The 23,110-nt window shown below is 50.0% G+C and overlaps 1 protein-coding gene across 7 annotated transcripts in view; it reads left to right on the top strand.

The window, feature by feature from the left end:
* Nucleotides 1-16,804, top strand: part of Mbp (myelin basic protein) — an 86,178-nt gene extending 69,374 nt beyond the window's left edge. For 2 of the 7 annotated variants that reach the window (XM_032886090.1, XM_032886088.1), the window contains 5 exons: nucleotides 4,005-4,100; nucleotides 6,041-6,076; nucleotides 6,478-6,510; nucleotides 9,869-9,991; nucleotides 15,265-16,804. In XM_032886090.1, coding sequence (XP_032741981.1) covers nucleotides 4,005-4,100; nucleotides 6,041-6,076; nucleotides 6,478-6,510; nucleotides 9,869-9,991; nucleotides 15,265-15,309 — 333 coding nt within the window. In that variant the 3' untranslated portion in view covers nucleotides 15,310-16,804. The remainder of the gene's footprint in view (nucleotides 1-4,004; nucleotides 4,101-6,040; nucleotides 6,077-6,477; nucleotides 6,511-9,868; nucleotides 9,992-15,264) is intronic. The other 5 variants (XM_032886091.1, XM_032886089.1, XM_032886092.1 and 2 more) reach the window with 4 other exon arrangements.
* Nucleotides 16,805-23,110: the final 6,306 nt, after the last annotated feature.

The raw sequence follows: 23,110 nt of genomic DNA, 5'->3' as shown, positions 1-23,110 counted from the left end.
CAGGCTAATGCAGAAAGCGTGGCTCTTAGGCATCAATAACCTGGTTGGCTGGGTTTCTCTTCCACAGTTCTAGAATGATTCATCGTAATTTTACCTTATGTCCCCTCAGAAGTTTGTTGTCATCTTTACTAATATGATGTAAAGCTGTATTGACACAAAATGAGGTTCCTGATGTAACGCTAAGAAAAAGAAAAAAAAAATAGGCAAAGAGAAGGCTGTGTAGACCGATCTCCTTTAAAGCCCTTTGCAGCCCTGGCTGTCCCATGGCAGAGGCGTCACGTATGTAACGCCTTCTTGGAACTTCTTCTAAACAATAGAGCCTTTTCTTTTTTAAAAACAAGATTATATTTGCAGACCCTCACTTGTACCAAACGCTCAGCTCTGAACACAAGCCATAGGGTTCACTGACCAGGCCTTGGCATCAGAGGGAGCCAGGTGGCAAGGCCACCAACACACTCAGATTCCAGGAATCATTAGCAGGCCTTGGCTCTGTGGCCCTTTTGCTGGCCCGGAACTGGCATTGTTACAATGGCTGTTAGTAACCTACAAGGGAGATGCTCTGTGCGGACAGACTGGGCATAGACAGACTGCACTCTTGGGGGACAACAATAAAACCTCCTCTGTGGGCTCTTCTCCTAACCTTATGAGCACAGGGGTATAGCTAATAAAAAGCTAAGCAGTGAAAGCCCTTCCTCCCAAAGACACCAGCTCACAGGACCTTACCCAACACCAGTGTCCTCTGGTAGACTCTCAGAAGATCTGGACCATCCATCCCTATATGGAATGTGGAGTACACCCTAAGCGAGAGTGGAAGCGAGGCTCGGGCTGCCTTCCCATGAAGGTTCTGGTGGGAAAAACTCACAAAATCATGTAATGGTTCCAGTGCATGCTGTGCAATAATAAACCACATTAAATAAGCTTGTTTTACAAACTAATATCAAACAACGTAGGCTCACTTTGTGTCGGGTCCTACGTGTATTAACCGATTTATAAACGTGTATGACTACTACCACCAACATATATCAACCTAAGACCGCCCTTTGTGTGCACAGCTCCCCCTTTCTTCCATCCCCTGCTATAGTTTGCCTTCCCATAGCATAGGCCTTTCAAGGATATCACATAAAACATGGTACATGTGAAATCCTTTTGAGTGGCTTCTTCCATGCAGCATGACGCAGACGTGTCTTACTACACCTGCAGCACGTTCATTCTGTTGCTAAGTCGTATCCCGTTGACTGAGCGTGTCAGAGCATGTTGGTTCTCGTGACGAGGAGCATTTGAGTTTCTTGTAGTTTGAAGGGATTAATACGTTCTACAAACCTTCAAGTGCAGGCCTCGAGCGGACGTAAGTTTTTCATTTAAGATTTAAATTACTTTCCTTCAAAGGGTAAGTACTCAATATATTCACGCAAAAGTTATTTTCAAAAACGTAGCATTTCCCTTTCGTTCTTCAAAGCATGAAATGGGACTTCAGGGCCATACCATAAACACATAATCGGTGTTGTAAGAAACTGCCAAGTTGTTTTTCCCAGTGGCTGCATTATTTTGTATTCCCACTGCAATGCATGGGAGAGTTCCAGTTGCCCCTGTCCTAGCCAACACTTGTTGTTATCATATTTTTTCTTAGCTATCTGAGTAGGTGGGTAATAGCATCATTTTATGGCTCCTGTTTGCGTGGCCTTCATGGCTGTTGGTATCGAGCAGCTATTGTGCTGACTTTGTCCCCACACATTGTCAACGAAACATTTGTCCAAGTGTTTTATCCAATTTTGAATCAATTTGCTTTCTTACTTCTGAGTTTTGAAGGGTTAGGAATTTTGTTGTTGTTGTTGTTTTAAAGTCACCCCCCCCCCCAGAGCTGAGGACTGAACCCAGGGCCTTGCGCTTGCTAGGCAGGCACTCTACCACTGAGCTAAATCCCCAACCCCGGTTTTTTGTTTTTTTTTTTTTTTAACATAGTTTGGGTCTCTTTTTTTTCATATGTGATTTGCAAATATTTTCTCCCAGTCCACAACTTCATGCCCCTAACAGTGTTTCTTGCAGTGTTGAGCTTCAGTGGGATCTGATTTACTGTTGCAGGCTGACGGGATGTGCCTAGAAGAATAGTCTCCTGGTACCCACATTAGCCAGAGGGCTCTCCAAACTGATGCTCCGTGCTGTGGCATTGCCAAGAGGCAGCTGATAAGGAGAAGGCAGACTTACGTCTCTGGAGACCGCAGAGGAGTCCGGGAAGGTCTGGTTCCTCACAGCAGCTTAGGCAGAGCGAATACCGTTCTGTAGCCATGGCAGGCCACTGGGCATGCGTGAAGTGAAAGGGCACGGCCCTTAAGAGTTCTTCAGGATACAAGCTCAATGTGCGAGGAGGAAGAATGAATGGGAGGGGAGAGGAAGAAAGGGAAGCCACTTAGAAAATCCCGGATGGAATGGGGCAGGGGATGCAGAACTTGGCTGGAAGAGTGAGCAGATTTGGAATGTGGTCCCTGCACGATCGAGAGAGGAGGAGGAGGGCAAGTACTACGTCAAAGGTCTGCAATGTCGGACCTGGGTGAACAGCATCGGGGGGATGGGGAGAGATCAAACCCGCAGCTAGGATCACTTCCAACTACTAACACGGGCTCTGTCTGGTGCTTTCTATATGAGGGAATGGAGTAGACATTTGTCCACAGCCTCGGGACGTACCACGCAAAGGGTAAAGCCATGTTACTGTTTAGTTCACCACGAGGATTGCGATGTACTGACCCGGAGGGAGGCTGAGTGCTAGGCAAATGAAATGAAAATGGCAGGGATCAGTGTCGCCCAGGAGGACTGGGGGGATGAACAAAGAAATGCAGGGCATTTTAGACCAGCATTGTGACATAAGACACATTGCATTTGTCCATATACATAGGATGCATGCCACATAGAGTGAACGATGATATATCAGATGATGATGATGGTGGTAGTGGTGATGATGATGATGGTGATGATGGTGATGGTGGTGGTGATGGTGGTGATGATGATGGTGGCAGTGGTGATGATGATGATGGTGCACCTGTGCCACTCTAGTTCTCATCACGGAGCCACGCCCATTGCGCGCACCCTCCCCGGCTTTCGAGAGAGCCCTTGCCTTTCTTGTGGCAAACTCCCCAGAGGGCTCTCCCAACCCGAACACTGAGAGACAGGATGCTTCAAGTGACTGGATTGCCATCCCAGTCACAAGGCTGTGACCCCTGCGGAGGACTATGTATATCACTTCTGTGGTCCTTGTGGTTGTTTGACTTCTCTGAGCACAGGGGTGATTCGGAATGTGTGCTGGGCACAGCAGAGGGAGAGCTGAGGAAACTCGTGCAGTCTCCTCCAGAACTCCCTGTCTGTTGCTCTCTGAATACGGTGATGTTGTGAGGTCCCTTCACAGTGCCTTCCCAAGGATACTAACAAACTGTTAGATGGACACAGTTTCTGTGGCGCTGTGCTCGTCCCCTGTGTCGAGCACAGGTACAGAGCGACAGCCAGGAGGACAGCATCAGGAGAAAGCAGAGCCTTCTCAGTCTCTCCCGAAAGCTTGCACTCTCTTGGGATAAGTCACTGGCCATGTGCTTGCTAGAATATCTTACTAGTTACATTCACTGTCCTAGAACCCTCTGGTTCTGTGGCTTATGAATTCTCCTCAGCCCAGATGGACATTCACTGCAGGTGTAACTCCATCTGACTCAAGATGGGAAAGTGATAGTACTATATCGGCAGACTCAGAACCCCGGTGACATGAGGCGAAGAGGCTAGCTCATGATGCCGCAACCCCAAAGCTAATGAAAAGACTCCCTCTGCCCATCATGGCTTCAGAAATAGAGTAGCCACCTGGCAAACTGCGGTGACACATCAAGCATGCTCCTCCAGGGGTCTGCTGCCACACCAGCAGCTCCCAGTCCCCAGGAAGCACGGAGTAGAGACTCACCTTCCTCAGAAGGACAGGCCTGGCCCACCTACCTAGAACTCTCCATCCTCAGCTGCACACTTCTCTCTTTCAGGACTCACATACAAGAACTACCCACTACGGCTCCCTGCCCCAGAAGTCGCAGAGGACCCAAGATGAAAACCCAGTAGTCCACTTCTTCAAGAACATTGTAAGTGACGTGCACAAGGGGAACCAAGAAATCACCAAGGGGAAGGCTGCGGATCCAAGAGAGGTCTTAGCTCACACCTAGTCTCCTTGGATCCTTCTCAGGGTGCTGATGGCCTGAGGAACACCACCCTCAAAGGATTTAATTTTCCTGAATCCAGACAGCTAGCAGATGCTTAATTAAAAATATAGACTTTGTAACCCTGAGAAATGAGAATGGCAGGGATCAGCATTGCCCAGGAGGACTGGGGTATGAACAAAGAAATGCAGGGTGTTTTAGACCAGCGTTGTGACATAAGACACATTGCATTTGTCCATATACATAGGATGCATGCCACATAGAGTGAACGATGATATATCAGATGATGATGATGATGGTGGTGGTGGTGATGATGATGATGATGATGATGATGGTGATGATGATGATAGTGATGATGGTGGTGGTGATGATGATGGTGATGATGGTGGTGGTGACAACGGTGTTAATGCCCCCAATCTTTGTCTGTCACTTGGAACAAGCAAATCACATTAATGCCGATGCTAAACAGCAGAAGCTGAGCAGATGTGTGGGAATGCCCTACGGGCATAGGGGAAATGCGTGATTTCATTACAACTTCTGTAAACATCTGAAAACTCTTCCACAAAATAAATGTCCTAGTTACCTCTCTATTGTCATGATAAGACAGCATGAGCAGGGCCACATACAGAGAAGAAAGAGGTTATTTGGAGGTCATGGTTCAGAGGGTGAGTCAATGGCCATCACTTGGGGGGGGGAGTGGATAGTGCTGGGGCAGTAGCTGAGAAATCACATCTTCAGACATAACCGTGAGGTAGAGATAGGAGGGGACATAGAGGTAGATACACAGATAGATGATTGATAGATGGATAGATAGATGTGATAAATAAATGATAGAGAGATAACAGATACATAGATACATAGATAGATATATAGATACATAGATAAACAATAGATAGATACATAGATAAACAATAGATAGATACATAGATAGATAATAGACAGACAGACAGAGCCCACCTGAGTCGCACACCTCTTCCAATAAGGCCACACCTCCTAATGGTTCCACCAACTGGCCACTAAACATTCACATAGATGATCCTTAGGGGCCACTCTCATCCAAACAACCATAAGAAAATTGTTTTTTCTTAAAACTAATGGTGAGGAGCTGGAGTGATCGCTCGGCCATTAAGAGAGCATACTACTTGTCTTAGACCTTGAACTGCTGTGGTGAGACACCATGACCAAAGGTAACTTGAGGGGAAAAGGGCTTCTGTCCTTTCCCTGTCACAGTCCCTCATCGAAGGAACTCAGAGCATGAACCCGGAGGCAGGAACTGAAGCAGAAGCCATGAGCAGAGGCTGCTGACTGACTTGGTCCTCATGCTTTCTTAAATACCCCAGAACCACCCTTCAGGGATGGCCCCACCCACAATGGCCTGGGCCCTCTCTGGGCAATCATTAGTTCAGAAAATACACTAGAGATCTGTAGGCAAATCTTACGTCTCTACGTCTTCTCAGATAAAATTCCCCTTTCTCAAATGATTCTGTCTTGTGTCAGGTTGACATAAACCCAGCCAGCACACGGCTCTTGCAAAGGATCAGAGTTCAGTTCCCATCACTCATGTGGGTGGCTCATAACTGGCTATCGCTATAGCTTCGGCCCCTGCTAGCCTCCATGGTCTCCTGCTCTCACAGGCCCACACACAGACGTTTTTCTTTGAATGGGGCATCAAGCTGAAACTGAGCGTCAGTAGATGCACGATTTCCAGCCCCAGGAAGGGCAGGATATGGAGACATGTACTAGTTTCTGACCCCTGATGGACCGGAGTCATGTCTGTGGACATGAACTAGTAGGACCCTCTGGGAGGGCGTGGGGCTTCCTGCGGGGAAGTGAGTCACTGCAGCCCACACCTCTCTGTCTTCCAGGTGACACCTCGTACACCCCCTCCATCCCAAGGAAAGGTAAGTTAGCCTGAGATGTTTCGATTCACTGAGAGTCCATTCACATGATTACCTTGAAATCCCAGACTGTGTTCCAAACGGAACTGGGCTCCAGGCTCCCTGAATCCACCCAAGTCTGGCTCCCAGAGGCTCCACCCACCGGGACAGAGCTGCAGTGGCTCTCCAGCTATGCACCCATGACCAGTGTATCCAAGCAGTGTCCCCCTGAGCTGGGATCCACACCCTGGCCTTGGAGCTTCGAGTGGGTCAAATGCAATCCCTGAACGTGGTGCATTTGAGGGGACCTGTTCCTCTTGGGGGGAGGAATGCCATGTGGTTGTTCCTGTTGGTTTCAGGACTTTGTCCCGGGCGATCACCACGTCAATGTTTCTGTCGTCACTGTTTCTTTCTCTTCCTCACAGGGGAGAGGCCTGTCCCTCAGCAGATTTAGCTGGGTAGGTGACGACCACATTTCCTCTGCTTCCTCACCCTCTGCAGCCTGCACGGCCCACTGGCTTCTAAGTTCTTTCAGTCGCTTAACACTTGCCTTTTCTGTCCTACGCAGCCCAGCTCGCCTGCCGTGCCTGGCAGGCTGTTGTCTATTCCAGGGCACGAGGGAAGCCTTTCCGTGCCGATCGCTGCCAGGCTGAACCATGGGCACTGCAGAGCCCTGTACCTCCTCCCCACAAGCTGAGCTGCTTCTTTCTAATAACCCCTCTCCCCGTTAATCCAGGAGATCGGGGCTTTCGTTTGTGTGTTGGTGGCATCTAACACTGAGCCCCTAAACCACCGAGAAAGACTCCTTAGGGGTTTTAAGTTCTTAGACACAAGATCAAAGTTTCAACGATGGTTTTAATTGGTTGAACAGCTTGGCTTCTAAATATTAGCAAGTTTTGTTGTCTACGCCAATTTAAAATGCTTACTGATACATCCTAACCAAGTATATTGACCCCAGCTGCTGGCAGATGCTAGACACAGTTCTTTCTTTTCCTTGTTAAATAGTTGTAATTTTCATAGCTACACAGTTGCACAAACACCAGCCTGTTAGCCGGAGGTGGGGCGGGGTGAGAGGTCACCTATCTGTGGACAATGTGGTACAGAGTCCGTCTGTGCCAGCCAAACAACACAGGAGAGGAGAGAGGAGGGGGGGAGGAGAGGAGAGGGGGGGAGGAGGCAGTAGAAACAACAGCAGGAAGAAGACAGGGTCAAGCATGGGCACACAGTTGCAATGCCAGTACTCAGTAGGCAGAGGCAGGGGGATTGCTGAAAGAGCAAAGTGACCCCATACAATGGGGGCCAGAGTTGCTCTGTCTCAAAAAGTAAAAATAAAATAGAAGAAGAGGCAGAAGAGGAAGGACTGCTTGAAAGACAGAGGGAATTTCCGGAACTCCTGGATCATTCTAGAACTTCCTCTTGATGTAAATGTACCTGGTTTTGTTTTTTGTTTGTTTGTTTGTTTGTTTTTTGTTTTTTTTCCCCTCACATGTCAAATCTTCAGAACTGGTGACAAGGTGTCTACCCAGCCCCTACCCATGCCTTTAACTTTCTGTGCCGGCAGGGACAAGGATGATAGGAAGAACAACATCTGTTTTTACCCAGAATTCTTAGCTACTGCTGCGTATCTTAGACGTGGGTTGTCAGGGCACCGTGCAAACACTGGATCTGAGGGAGTGGGAGAAGGAGAGGCCCTTTGGCCCACAGGCAAGCAGGCAAGGTCTTGGTGTCTTTCTCTTCCATCTCTGGTTTTGGTTTCGCAAGGGCCCCCCTTGGGTCTCTCTTGGTCCCAGGTTCCTCTGGGTTTTCATCACCGCTTTGTAGGATGGCCTTGTCTGGAGTTTCAGAAACTCCTCCCTGCTCTCTCAGAACTCTGGTGTCCGTGTCTTGCGCTGTCTGTTTTCCAGGATGAAAGAGATCGGGAAAGTCCCGCGTTGTTGATCTGAAAGTTGAGCTGTTCGGGTCTCAGGAATTCTTGGTTTGGATGAAAAGTCATACTCTGGAACCCAGAGTCCAACCAGAGAAACCTGTTTCTGCCACTTAGCTACCCGTAGGCTTGGTGCCACAGTCCCCAAATGCCACAACCCTTCCCTGTGGTATCCAGGAGTCTGTGTGTCCAAGAAACCTTCAGGAGGCACGGGTAGCTCTGGCTGGCCCCGAGCACACTGGGGTCTTAGACCTTGTCCCCCTCTCGTCCCCACTCCTTACCCCAACAGAACGCAGGAAACCCAAACAGCCACCTGATTGCCAGGGCCCTCTATGTGTCCCAAACACAGGCTAAAGAGAGAGAATGACGTAAGTAGCTGGAATAAGAGAAGTTGGCTCGTACGGCCAGGGTCTAGCTTCCATCTTGCCTGAGGCAGCCAGGTACGTGGAATTGCCTTAATCCTGACCTCAGCACATCTTAGATTGCTTCTCAACATCTGTCTTGCCTAATGCATGGTGAGAATCAGCACAGAATGCTGGGAGCACTAGGAGTGGCTCAGGCTGGTGGCTGGTCCTGATGCTGGGACTGTTAGTGGCAAGTACTTAGCCATTCCTCTTGTCAAACCCAAGGCAAAGTCTTGTGCCCTGCCTTTAGGGGCTCTGTGAGGCGGACAGAGGCTTTCTGGTCAGGCTTCCGGACTGTACACTGAGGCTCAATGAAGACCTTACCCAGAATGCTGGTGTCATCACTCAGTGTTACTGAGGGCATCCTTTGTGGATAAGTCAGTGCTGTGCTGGGACCCAGAGAGTCTTACATGCCAGTCCTCACTGCTCATCACCCACAGAGCAAAGGACCGTGGACCAGTGGAGGCAGGAGGACAGGTGCCTGTGCTCCTTAGTGGCCAACTCTGTAAGTGCACTTATGACCCCACCTCATTCTGTGAATGAGAGATCAGTACCAATTCTAGTGAACAGGAAACTGGGGCTCCCACACTGACCCAAGTCGCCCACCTAGAAAGAGGGAGGAGCTGTAACTGGGTTCAGCTTCCTGCACAGAATCAGCAGTCCAAGGTACCAGATATGAACTTGTATCTAGGTCACACCACGGCCACCACTGAGAGGCTGCCCTGGACCAGAGACTGGGAAATCTGTCTTTTATTTTAGGAAAGGTAAATTTTACAGAGTCCACAGCTGCTGCCACCTCCTCCTCTTCCTCCTCTTCCTCCTCCTCCTCCTCCTCCTCCTCTTCCTCTTCCTCCTCTTCCTCCTCCTCTTCCTCTTACTCTTCCTCCTCTTCCTCCTCCTCCTCTTCTTCCTCCTCTTCCTCCTCCTCCTCCTCCTCTTCCTCCTCCTCCTCCTCCTCCTCCTCCTCCTCCTCCTCCTCCTCCTCCTCCTCCTCCTTCTCCTCCTCATCTTCCTCCTCCTCCTCCCTCCTCCTCTTCCTCTTCTTCCTCCTCTTCCTCCTCTTCCTCTTCCTCCTCCTCCCCTTCCTCCTCCTCTTCTTCCTCCTCTTCCTCCAAGGCACAGAACATGGGTAAGCAGAATCTGAGCTATGAAAGACCAGCAGAGGAAAACCTATGGACCAGGCAGAGGGCGACACTCCTTTGGTATGCTGATGAGGGTGGAGGCCCTCAGTGGAAATCTGAGAGATGCTTACCTTTTTCTCACAAGGGTGCCCTGGCACGGAGCTCCACAACTGTCTGTAAAGTTGGGCGCTTGTACCCCTGGCCCAGGCCCTTTCTTCTCCAGCAACACCCACTGATGGACTTGGGGATGGGCACGTCTCCAGCCCCTCCCCATCAGAGCTCCGTGCTGCTCTGGCTCCTGAATGGTTCACCGGCGCCACCTGGTGGCAGGTCTGAGCAGACACTGAGCTCTGGTCTTTTCTTGCAGGGGGCCGAGGGGCAGAAGCCAGGATTTGGCTACGGAGGCAGAGCTTCCGACTATAAATCGGCTCACAAGGGATTCAAGGGGGCCTACGACGCCCAGGGCACGCTTTCCAAAATCTTTAAGCTGGTAATGTAACATTCCTACCACGGGGGAACGCCTGGGCACCTCTGCGGGAAGTGGGGGCCTGGAGCCGTGCTCTCAGTTCACTGGGCCCCACTCCTCCAGGCGAAACCGTGTCTCCAGGGTAATGCCAGGGTCCGGAAAAGTGTTAGCAGAAAGACGGATTCCAGAGTTCCCAGCTGAGCTTACCCAAGGGTTCAGTGACCTCCTCCACCCACAACTCTCCCTCCCTCCCTCGCTCTTAGCCAACACAGCGCTGCCTTCCTTCTGGGTATCTTAGGAAATAAATGTGAAGCCAAGAGTCTTTTCACAGGCATCCCCTGGCCCTCACTGTGAGACCATACTGTGTCTCCTCTCTCCCTAGAGATGAGAGTCAGGTAGACCACCGACCTGGGTCTCCTGCCAAGGGACTAGGTGGGAATGCCTGGCACCTGTACATGGAAGCAGCTGAGAGGAACCCCTGAGGCAGCCTCACTAAAATCAAGGGGACCCAGAAAAACCCAGAAAGGGGCCTGCAATTAGCTGCGTGGGTGCTAGAATAATACAGACCCATGAGAGATGTCAGGGTCATGTTGTTGTTGTTATTGTTGTTGGTGGTCTGTGGCCTCCGCTCTTAGCCTCTCTGAGACATGGTTTCCTTATCCGTGGTGTAAGGGGGTGATGTGCCCACTTATCTCACATCTGGTGAAGTGGCGATGAAGCTCACAGCCAGCGTGGAGCACAGTTCCAGCAGAAGCCAAATGGCAGCTTTATATAGCAATGCTGGCCTGCTGCAAAAAACCTCACAATGTAGGTACTGAAAACTAGAGTGTAGAGACCTGTGTCTTCTCCAGGGATCCCCAAAGGAAAGGTCTATCTTGGAGGAGCATAGGTAACCAGGTCAGGTTTTGACTCTGAACCAAGTCCCAGATTTCCCCTAATTAAAGCTCCGCTCTCGGCAATTCTATAGCACTCCACGTAGATCCCCAGTGGCCACGGCGATCACTGTCAGGACAGCCAGGACACTCTGGGCTGGGGTTGCCTTCCTGGGAGGAGGGGGCCGAGAGGCCTGGCAGGCAGGGCCAACCCCCTTCTAATCTGAGAAGCCAAGCCAAGTGCCCTGGAGCGTGGTTCTGGGGAAAACATTCAGTAAAAGAAAGAGACTACGGTGCCAAGTGCAGCATGGTGGGGAGTGGGACAGTCATATCCCTACAGCAGAGATGTGACTCTTGCCTAAGATACAAAAGAGGAACTAGCATACACATGTAGGAACAATACCGAGAGCAGAAGGACGTACGGAGAAAACCTCAGAGACAGAGACCAGCTGAGTTGCCTTTGATGTGCTGGGCCAGGAGGAGAGAGGGAGCCAACCCCCCAGAAAGAGAGTTTGACTCTGCCCCTGATCCTGGGGACCTGGCAGATGAGGCTTGCAGTCAGGTGTCAGGGTGACCGCCGTCTGACTGGCAGAGAGCGAAAAGCAGCAACTGGGTTACGGAGTCTCTGAGCTAGAGGATACAGAGGAAACTTTTGTTTATAAAGGTTCAGGGATCTAGTGACACGGCTAATTCTCCAGTTATGAATCTACATCACAGAGCCCCTCGGATGGAGAGAGGCAGGGTGAGACACAGTGATGTCGTTCCTGGCAGCTGTTGGAGGTGGCTACCATGCTAACTTAAGGCTCTGGGGCATTTGTCATCCTTGGAGTCCATGGCTCCTGTGCCCTGGCTCTGTCTAAGAAGTCCCCTTGCTTCCCAGTGTGGCATCCAAAGCTATCTTTTTTGCTCACTCCATCTAAGCGAGGAGACCTGTGTCTGGGCTCTGACGTCACAGATAGCAAACGCACTCAGCCAGCTAAAACAACCTGGACCAGAGAGGCTTTTGTGGCCAGGGCCCATGGTGGTACCGTGGCATCACCACCCCCAGTTCTTGCTTCTTTCTTGGATGAAAGATTAATATCTCTGTAGGATGGTTTCCAGGCAGAGGTGGCTGGAGATTCAAGGAACGGCATGAGACTCTGTGCTGTGCCGACTTCCACTTTGTAGCATCCACACCAGCTGTGTCATTCCCACAGACTGGCCTTGGGTGGTGGATGGGAGATGCTGGATTTCTGGTCCACCTCTCATGTTTTGCACCCGTGGGGGCTGCGTATTTGCAAAAAGGGATTCTCATACTTCTGATCCTTGTGCCTTTGTTTCTGATAAGAATGAGGAGAGGAGCTCCGTTCTGAAACCGTTTGTCAGGCCATGGCTGACATTGGGATGTGCAAAGGTTTGGATCTGAGGCATAGGTTTCCTAAGAGAACCACTGCGTCGAGGTTTCACGGTTTGTGACTGCTTGGGTCTGTAACACAAGCTCATCGAGTTAATCCCCCAGCCTTCCACTGCATGGATTTACTAGTAGGGCGTGTCCACGGACATCAAACACAGAGAGCAGATGGGCGACACAGGCTTCGGCATCCTCGTGAAGCAGGTGTGTGAGCATCTGCTGAGCCCAGGTATGGCAGGCAGGGCATGTGGACTACACACTGCAGTCTGCAGCGAGAACCACACACCTAAGGGGAGTTAGTCAGGAAGAAAGCCTCGCGCCCTGGATGTGAGCAGAAAAGCAAGCGAGTGATCACCCACTTTCCGTGCCGGACAAAGTGTAGGCACCACCCAATCCCCAAGGTAGATCAAAGAAAGAATAAATTCTATCCCAGGCCTTCAAGTTAACACTCTTTGTGACCCACTGCCTGGGTTCTGAAGGCCGTAGGGGAGGGTGGAGGGGAGGGTATGGAAACGTATTTTCTCCAGTGACCTCTGAATTCAGCCAGGGATCATCCATGCTCAATGACCTCACTGCCATCCTGGACTTGGGTTGCCTAGATCTCCTGCTCCAGTTGCTAGCAGCTGCTTGGCAACCACACCCACCTGGGAAGCCCCTCCCCCCAATCCTCTCTGCCTAACTTCACCCTAGGCTCAGAAAGCCTTAGACACATGGCGTGTGGCAGAATTAACCTGGTGTGTGAGGGTTGGGCTGCTCAGTGCCTCCACCCAAGGAACATGCCCCTTCCCTGAGGGAATATACACGGTACTGGGTGGTGTCTACAGGATGCTCACGAGGTGGGACTGTCCCCACAGCTCCACTCGGGTGCCTGTGTGACTCGTGTGCTGGCATCGGGAGTGTGTGAGACACACATTTCTCAAATAGGCTCCACACCTTCCCTGGGCTTCTTTTTGTAAATTGTTCTAAATTTCTGTGTAGATCAAGGAAGCCTTTTTGATTTCCGGTGCATATATTAACAGCTATATAATTAAACCATGTTACCTAAGGTGCCTCATGTGGGCTGACAGGCTGCGTGACCAGGCCAGAAGAGCTCAAAGGGCTCCTGGCTCTTAACACCACTCTACCCAGACTGCTTCCTGCTTGTCTGCCTTTTTTTTTTCTCTCTCTCTGTTTTGTTTGTTTTTTGTTTTTTGTTTTTTAAACTCTTAACAGCCAGCTGTGAGGGAAGGGCTCTGATTTGCTAGTTCGGTGTGGCAGTTAGCACCTGGCTAGAGAGAACCAGTGGTTCTCTGTGTCTTTGGGACCCACGTCTTATTTCCAGGTGGATAAAAGGAGCCTTTGCCTCTTGTAGTGTCCCCATGAGGTTAAAAGGTCTTGTGGGGACAAAGGTACCCGTGCTTTCAGCAGGGAATGCTCATGTCACATCCTCAGGTACAAGTCTAAGCCAACCTGTACCTGGTGAGCACAGGCGTGCCATTATGGGACCTAAACCTGGCCAATGATGGAGCAAGGGCACGCGAGACAAAAGGCGTAAGGGAAATCAGAGGCAACAGCGCCCACCCTGCCGGCTCTAGCCCTTGATCCCCTCTGCTGGCTGACCTTGGGCAAATGACTCAACTTCTCTGATCTTTGACAATCACATAAAATAATGGGTGTACTCAAGGTTGGCCGTGAATACAAGAAATCAGGCAGAAGGGCCTCTGCTCCAGGCAGGTGCTCAGCAAACTACTAGAAAGTGTCACTGGTGTGTCCACCGTTACGTTTCAAAAGAGAAGTCATCCAAGGCCTGGCTGGACTCCTGCATTCCAGCCCAGGTATATCGTGTTTTCTAGAACAGAGATTCTAGGACTTTCTAAGAACTCAGTGCTTTGCAGGACTCAGGCATTAGCTCTGCCCGCAATCCATGAGGGAAAAGCTGGGTCAGGCAAGGCAGATCTCCAGGTAAGGCCAGGGCCCCCGTCCTGGAGAAGGACTTTACTTCAGAGGTGACTTCATAGCTAGACTTCAGTGACATTGTTGAAAGGCAGTCCCTCGAGGGGTTAACACAGAGGCATCCCCTGAGTTACAGCTCCAGTGTTTGGAAAGGCTTCACCTCAGCCTGAGCGGCTGGCCACTGTGTGGAAACCACTGGCCTTGTTCCATACTCTGTGGCTGAGCTCGGGAGCTATTGCACACTCATGCTCGGGAATGTGACGGCCTCCTATTCTGCTGAGGAATGTGTAGTACATCGCCATCTCTGGACTCACAATCTGAATGCAATCTTTAGAAGATGTATGTAGAATCTTTAATACAAGACGGGAGAGAGAAGCCCAGAAGGATCCAAACGATTAAAAAGAACAACACAGAAAGAAAAGGAGTGAAGTCCCCCAAGGTGTATCTAGGAGTGTGACCAAGGCCTGCCTCCTTGGTTTCCTTGCCGCTGCTGTCCCTGTAGGCTGCGCGACCTCTCGAGCTGACTGGGCGCACTTCGTTTTTAATTTCAAACTTAGCGTCTAGAAGAGGCATCAGTTCAGGGGTTCGTGCCTGCATTCAGACACTCCCGTGTGTTGCTAGTGTCTTTTGGCTACAGAGGCAACAGTGTACCGGCAGGGTGCTTTCCCTTTGCCTGGGGCAGCTCTTACACTCATCGGCACCGAAGCCACTTTCTAGAACACCCTGTGGACAGTGATCCCAGTCCCAACTTACACTGTCCTCAATCTCATAACTAAGAAAATAAACAGCAGCTTGTTTGGAGCAAAATAACAAAGCTATAGCGTTCTCCCTGCAAAGGCAATGCTGTGGGCGCCTTAGACGGACTCACGCCCTGTGCCTCAGGGTCAAGGGGCTTTGCCTTAAACTACAAACTCCAGTCAGAGCTTTCTGAAGGAGGGTGTGAGAGATCGACCAACTATAATTCTGTGTCCTGGGATACCACTTCCGGCCCGAACGGCTTGTGATTGGACAACCACAGAACCAGCGCTGTGGAGGGAAAGTGACATCCTGCAGCCACGCAGGCTCAGGCTCAGTGCCTAACTCCTGTCTTTTCCTTTTCCCAGGGAGGAAGAGACAGCCGCTCTGGATCTCCCATGGCAAGACGCTGAGAGGCTTCCCTGCTCAGCCTTCCCGAATCCTGCCCTCGGCTTCTTAATATAACTGCCTTAAACGTTTAATTCTACTTGCACCAAATAGCTAGTTAGAGCAGACCCTCTCTTAATCCCGTGGGGCTGTGAACGCGGCGGGGCCAGGCCCACGGCACCCTGACTGGCTAAAACTGTTTGTCCCTTTTCATTTGAAGATTGAGTTTCCCCGGGGTCTTCTCCGCCCCGACTTGCTCCCCGTGTACCTTGGTCGACTCCGGAGGTTCAGGTGCACGGACACCCTTTCAAGTTCACCCCTACTCCATCCTCAGACTTTCTTTTCACGGCGAGGCGCACCCCTCCAGCTTCCGTGGGCACTGCGGATAGACAGGCACACCGCCAAGGAGCCAGAGAGCATGGCGCAGGGGACTGTGTGGTCCAGGCTTCCTTTGTTTTCTTTCCCCTAAAGAGCTTCGTTTTTCCTAACAGGATCAGACAGTCTTGGAGTGGCTTACACAACGGGGGCTTGTGGTATGTGAGCACAGGCTGGGCAGCTGTGAGAGTCCAGAGTGGGGTGGCCCTGGGGACGCTTCCAGGCCAGCGGTTCCCTGCACCCCACCAGCTGATTTCGAGCGTGGCAGAGGGAAGGAAAGGGGCGAGCGGGCTGGGCAATGGACCCGACAGGAAACGGGGACTTAGGGGAACACGCTGGAGATGCCATGTGTGGCTGCCAAAGGTCACCATCTCTCCTCAGTGGCTCCCCAGAGCAGGTGCTTTTAAGAACCCTGTTTCCTCTCAGAGCCCAGGGAGAGTCCAAGGACATGGCGCATCAGGAAGTGGGACTGCAGGAGTTCTCTGGTGGCCTCGTGCTGTCCCTCTGGCCACTTCTCACTTTAGGGTGGTCAGCGGCAGCTCGCCATGGCAGTGCCCATTGGTGCACACTAACCTCAGTGGAAAAGTAACCATTCCCTGCCTCTTAGAAAGCACTCATTCTTAGGTTTAGGAGGGTTCCTGTCGCTGAATCAAGTCGCTGCCCTGGATTCAGGGCTGGCCTGGGCGACCCTCCAGGGATGAGGAGCTCAGAATTCCAGTCTTCTAATGTCCACGGACACCTCCCCATCCCTCTAACGTACTGACTATGTCTTTTGATTTAGCATGTCTTCTATAGACCTTCCAAAGAGACCCACACTGGCACCATCACCCCTAGGAGGGAAGGTGATGGTCGATGTAGCCCAACTCGCATCTTGTTAATCCGTTCTAATTCCAAGTAGAGTGTGGGTTTAAGATAACACCTATTAATGCATTGCCACAATAATGTGGGGGTAAGAGAAATGCAGGGACGAAACTTCCAGAAACAAACCCTCCAGATCGTTCCACAGGAGTGTTCGCCCTCCGGTGTGACTGAACGACCGACCTTGCCCATGGCTTCATCCAGACAGCACAGCTGCAGTATGGCTGGACAGAAGCACCTACTGTTCTTGGATATTGAAATAAAATAATAAACTTGCAATGATCTTTGCACAGGTGTCTCATTTTGCATTCTGGCTTGCAGAAGTGAACCCATGTAAAGCACAGCCTTGTCTCAGGATAGAGCGTTCTTTCTCAGGAGCACTGGGATGCTTCGCGGTGCCCTTGGGAGAATATCTCAAGGAGCATGTTGAGGAGGCCATGCATTAATAAGCCAAGTGGATGGAGTAGAGACGACATAGGACAGTGACCCGTGAGACACAAGGAAAAGGATCTTCAGTCACTCTGAGAACAATTTTCAAAGCCTTGTGCTAGGAAACACCCTGCAGAGAAGCAGGTCACATGTTTTATCCATGATGGACTCAGGGGTTCTTCCTTCCTCCCTTCTCTTCCCCCTTCCCCTCATTTGTCTCTTGTTTTTGCTTTTGGTTATAAGAATTCTTCTAAAGGGTCACCCTAAATCCCTTTTCCTGTTGGTTTTGAAAGAGCTACTGGCTCCTTTCTGAGCTTGCGGGCAGACTATGGACACCATCAGATTTGTGAGCTGTAGGAAGGGAAGTTTGTCGTGGGCCAACATTACAGTCTTTCTCAGAGGCATGCTGCTCCAGCACAGGGAGCCAATACAGGTACCTGGGGTCCACTCACTGACTGGAAACCCTGTGTCCAGGTCAGACGTAGGGGCTCACGTCTATAATTCTAGCACTCAGAAGGTGGAGGCAGGAGGATTGCATGACAGCCAAGGTTACATAGTGAGTTCTAAGCTAGAGATGCTGTCTCAAAAATGCAGGCCTTTAATCCTAGCACTGCAGAAGCAAAGGTTGAGCTCTGTGAGCTTGAGGCCAGCCTGATCTACAAAGTGAGTTCCAGGACAGCCAGGACTGTTACACAGAAAAACCCTGCCTCAAAACACGCACACACACACACACACACACACACACACACCCCACCACCACCACCACCACCACCACCACCAAAACAACACAAAAACAAACAAACAAAAAAAAACAAAACAAATGAAACAGACAAACAACAAAAGCCTACTAAGGTCAGCCCTCGAGAGCACTGGCTGCTCCTGCAGAGGATCTGGGTGTGGTTTCCAACAACCACATGGAAGTTCCCAGCCGTGTGTGACTTCATACACACACACACACACACACACACACACACACACACACACACACCAGTGTGTGACTTACACACATACACACACACAGCCATGTGTGACTTACACACACACACACACAGTGTGTGACTTACACACACACATACACACACCAGCAGTGTGTGACTTACACACACACACCAGCAGTGTGTGACTTATACACACACACACCAGCAGTGTGTGACTTACACACACACACACACACACACATTTTACAATCTTACAAAGATAACAAACATCTGATGTCTACTCATCTCCTTGTCCTTTTCAACCCAACAAAACCCTCCCAAATAAAGGATCTGGGAGTACAGAGATGTTTGCTTAATTAAAATTGTGTCACTGCACAATCTCCATAGAAGCGGCTGCCCTGCCGTGGTCACTCGCTCCCTCTGGCTTTATTTTGAAGTCTCTCCACCATCTCTCCATGTCTTCTGCAATGAACCTGGAGCTGTGGGAGGAAGGGATATGATATCCATCTCCCACTGAGGGCCGGGCATTCTACTGTCTCTGGGCCAGTTGTGAGTCTCTGTATTAATTACCCTGGGCTAGTTAGCTTGACATAACTCTAACCGTATCTTGGAAAAGAGAATCTTCATTTAGAAAACACCACAAGACTGATGTGTAGGCAAGTCTGTAGGACACATTGATATTGGAGGGTTCACCCTATTGTGGGCAAGCGTTCCTGGACGGAAAGCAGGCTGCGCAAGCCATGGGGATCAAGGCAGTAAGCAGCGTTTCTCCATGCCTTTTGCTCCAGTTCCTGCCTAGAGATTCCTAACTTCTCTCAACGACAGACTTCTAAGTTATAAGGTGAAATAAGCCCTTTCCTCCCTGAGCTGCTTTTGGTCATGGTTGAAGTGGAAACTTCTGGTCTCTTTGGAAAGTCAGTTATGTCAAATGACGTCTTGCTGGGGCACAAGGGTGAAAGGGCGTTTCGCTATAGCAGGCACCCGAAAGAGTGTGCGATGTTTAGAAAGAAGACAGAGAGGACCCCACACAATGGGAGCTCAAGCGTTGGTTTGCCTTGCTCCGCCTCACTGATGACACACATGTTCACCTTACATCGCACTGCTTTAGCCTCCCCTGTGGCGACTTCATAGAGAGAAACTCGCCAAAGAACTTCTTGTGAGGTCCCTGCAGGTTAGCCAGCCTCGTGGGTTTCTTCTGGGTTGAACTGGCCTTGCTGACTCGTGGTGTGGTGTCTGCCAAGTGGACTGGACTGAGAAAACAAAGACTGGAATCTGCCCCAACGAACAATTTCTAAACTGGTCCACTCCCCCTGTATCCTAATAACCTTTCTTTTCCACCACGTTTGGCGGGGGGGTGGGCAAGAGAGGAAGTTGAACCCTTATGAACATAGGCTGTGAAAAATATGTACCCACACATGTCACAGCAAGAGAAAACACGCCAAGATGCCATCAACTGCAGACAGAAGCTTCTCTGACGAGGGCTGAGAGACGCACACAAGACCTGCACAAAGACAAGCCAGACAGAAGCCCGCATGGAGAAAGACGGCATGGAAGCTGTCCCAGTCCTAGCCTAGTAGTTTCAGGCAATTGATAGCCGCTAGGAAAGGGAGAGCCAGTTTTCTTGGAGAGTGCTTCTTCTGGTAAGTTGGCCGTGCTCCAGGGTAAGGACACCCATCCAATGTGTGAGAAAAACACATACTGGACTTGTGTGGTGTAGGAAGAAGGCAGGATTCCTTAGCCCTTAAGACCAGCCAGAACTGCAGCTCTGCTTAGCTCCTCCACTCACAGCTATGGAGGTTTTGACCACTCGGTACCAATGAAGCTATTCCCCAGGTAGACCACCAGGGGCAGTGTTCCTCTTCCCGCATAGCTGGGGCTGATTGCTGTGCCATGGCGGGAGGGCGGAGGGGGCTGGGAGGGTGGACGACACGGGACATCTAGGCTCCTCACAGTCAAAAGTCTGGCATGAACTGCTTCATACAGCCCAGCTGAGGTGCACCTACAGGAGCTGGGGCCATTAGATTTAGTCCCCATGTAGTCTTCCGAGTGGTGCTAGCATAAAGATAGTCCTGTTGGCCATTTAACTGGCAGTCCCACTATTCAAAGTACCCGGGACGGGAAGAGTCTGACAGCTACTGATTAGGTATTAAGTTATCCCATCCCCCAGTATCTTCACTTGTTTGTAGGGAAATGAATGTCTGCAGAAATGCTTACAGTAGCAACAGAGCTGAGTCATGACACAGCAGGTAAAGGTGACTGCTGCCTTGTGTGACAATCTGGCTTGATCTCTGGGACTCCTTGATGTAAGAGTTAAAACAGACCACTAAAATTTGCACTCTGACTTCCATGCAGAGTACACACACACACACACACACACACACACACACACACACCCCATTTAATATACACATTTAAAGAGCTCCATTGACACACATATTTATTTTGATGATTCTTAATTCCTGCCCCTCTCTGCCTCGTACACAGGAACAGGGTCAGTTAACAGTTTAAGGCATGAACGAGAACAGCACAGTTCAGCCATAATGAAGCATGGTTGTTCTTACACAAGAACTTCCAGGGGTTGGGGATTTAGCTCAGTGGTAGAGCACTTGCCTAGCAAGCACAAGGCCCTCGGTCCCCAGCTCCAGGGGGGGGGGACTTCCTACTCTCTTCAACCCCACACTTGGCTCCAAGACTCTACAGTACCCATGCCTCATCGTGATATTGGGGTTTGCCCGTTGTAGACACTGAACAGTCACTGGAATCCTAAATGAAGTGCTATTAGGTAAGACTGACCAAACAGTATGTGCAGTCAAGGATACACGGCTTGTTGGCCGTACAGTTTACACCAGTGTTTACGGTGTAAGTCAGATGCCAAGGTAAGAAGGCTCGGAGTGCTCATCAGGGCTCTGTGAGGCAGGGGAGGGACCCTCCTCTCCCTCCTCCACCATTGTGGACTGTCATACAAACTGCTGAGTTTCGCTGCCACTTCCAGACCTGTAGTATCTGCAGAATACTCTGGTAGCTCCATGTAGTCCCTGTGACACTTGCTCAGCACTGGTCCCTTCTACCTTCTGACGGCAAATGGCAGTGGGGGAAGGGCACACCGCCAGTGATGCCACCTGTCCTCTAACAGGCGTTTGCTGACCTTTCGGACAATGCTCCTGCCACCAGAGCTGGCCATGAACCTCCTTGGAGACAGTTTCAACTCTGTCAACCAACCAAGGTGTGAGCAGCAGGAAAGGCTATCTGGTGCCTCAAGAGCAGGGTCCCTGCAGAGTCACTGGTGAATAGAGCTGTCAAAGGGTAACCCTTTCCCTTTTCTAGAGAGCTGTGATGACCAGATAGAGCCTTGGGAGGAGGGCTTGGAGCAGGGTTTTGACTCAGCTTGCTGACTGAGGACACCTAGAGGGACTACAGGTGGCACATTGGCCTTATACTTCCTTGTGGCAAAGGGAAAGCAGATATGAAAGAAGCAGGGGTTAGGGGATTTGTGTAGTGTGGACTAGAACTAGGGGTGTCTAGATGAAGCAGTTACATTTAAATGGTTAACAGGGAAATGTAAAAGGATGAGGAAGGTGGATGTGGGATGTTTATACACACACATTATACATACATACACGAATACACATATACATATACATACACACATACATGCACAGATACATACACACACATACACACACATACATATACATATATACACACATATACATATACACATACACACATACATGCACATATACATACACACACATACATATACTTACACACACATACATACACATATACATACACATACACACATACATGCACATATACATATACACACATACACACACACACATACATACACATACATAATACACATACATAATACACATACACACATACACACATACACACATACATACACATAAACACATGCACATACACATACATACACATATACATGCACACACATACATACATATATACACATATACATATACACACATATACACATATACACACACATACACACATATACATATACACACATACAGGCACATATACATATACACATACACATATACATGCACATACACACATATATACACATATACATGCACATACACACATATACACACATACATGCACATATACATATACACACATACATGCACATATACATATACACACATACATACACATACATACACACATACATGCACATATATATATACACACACATACACATATACACATACACATACACACACACATACACCGATAGGCAATAGGGAGCACACCTACCAGCGTTACTAAGTACCTGTCTTCTAGGAGCAAAGGCTGAGCCTGGGGCAGGGAAAGAACTGCTTGTGCCAGGGAAAAGTGCTCAAGAAGTAAAAGGCTGCACGAGAGCTCCTGGTGATGAAATCTGGGCTCATTAGGACATCTCACGAGAAGCGGCTAGCCTAGCTAGGGAAGCTACACGAAAAGAGGCGGACGCTCGAGGCACATCAGCAGAGGAGTAGCAAGTGTGGGAGAGGATCCTTCCTACAGGAGACCCCTGTCAGGGTAGGAGGGTTACATACTCAAGCGGAGAACATTCCAGATGTGGGGAACAATACAGACGCCCTTCGGTTACGTGTTCCAGCTAACACGCGCCGGGTGTTGTGTGCACGGCTGCCCTTCTGCAGCAGCACCAGGGGACAGGTGAGAAAAAGCCTGCGGATGCCCAGTGCAGACACCACTTTTAAAACCTGTTTTCTTCTACGGTTGATGGAGCCTGAGGACGTAAAGCCGCCCACAGGCATATCTGTGTGCGGAGAAACTTCGTCCTACCGTTCTGGAAGCTGTTTTGAAGACAAAGGCTGTAGAGGAATGGCTGGCTGTTGTGCACCCGGGACTACGGAGTTAAGGTGTCTCTCACACTCTATGGAGATTTGTTCTTGTGTGGCACTAGCAGAAAGCCCTCTCCATCAGTCCAGAATGACGGGAGACAATGGATCTGACAGCAGAACTAACTGCATGCTCGAACCTTTCTGAGGGAACATTTGGGACCATTTAGTCTATGCTGGACGGTGTGGATGGGAGGAAGCCAGTCATCAACTTTTGTGTAGTCATCATGGTGGACTGAGCCACCTATCCCAAGCCCCAGGGTATCAGCTACATTCTGACAACATCCTGGCTGCAGCTGTAGCTTAGCCCCCAGCCCCTAAGAAAGCCCAGGGACCACTAGGACTGA

This window comes from Rattus rattus, chromosome 15, assembly GCF_011064425.1.
Source record: "Rattus rattus isolate New Zealand chromosome 15, Rrattus_CSIRO_v1, whole genome shotgun sequence".
NCBI classification, from domain to species: Eukaryota; Metazoa; Chordata; class Mammalia; order Rodentia; family Muridae; genus Rattus; species Rattus rattus.
The sequence above is the reverse complement of the archived record's forward strand: the minus strand, read 5'-3'. Positions and strand labels throughout refer to the sequence as shown.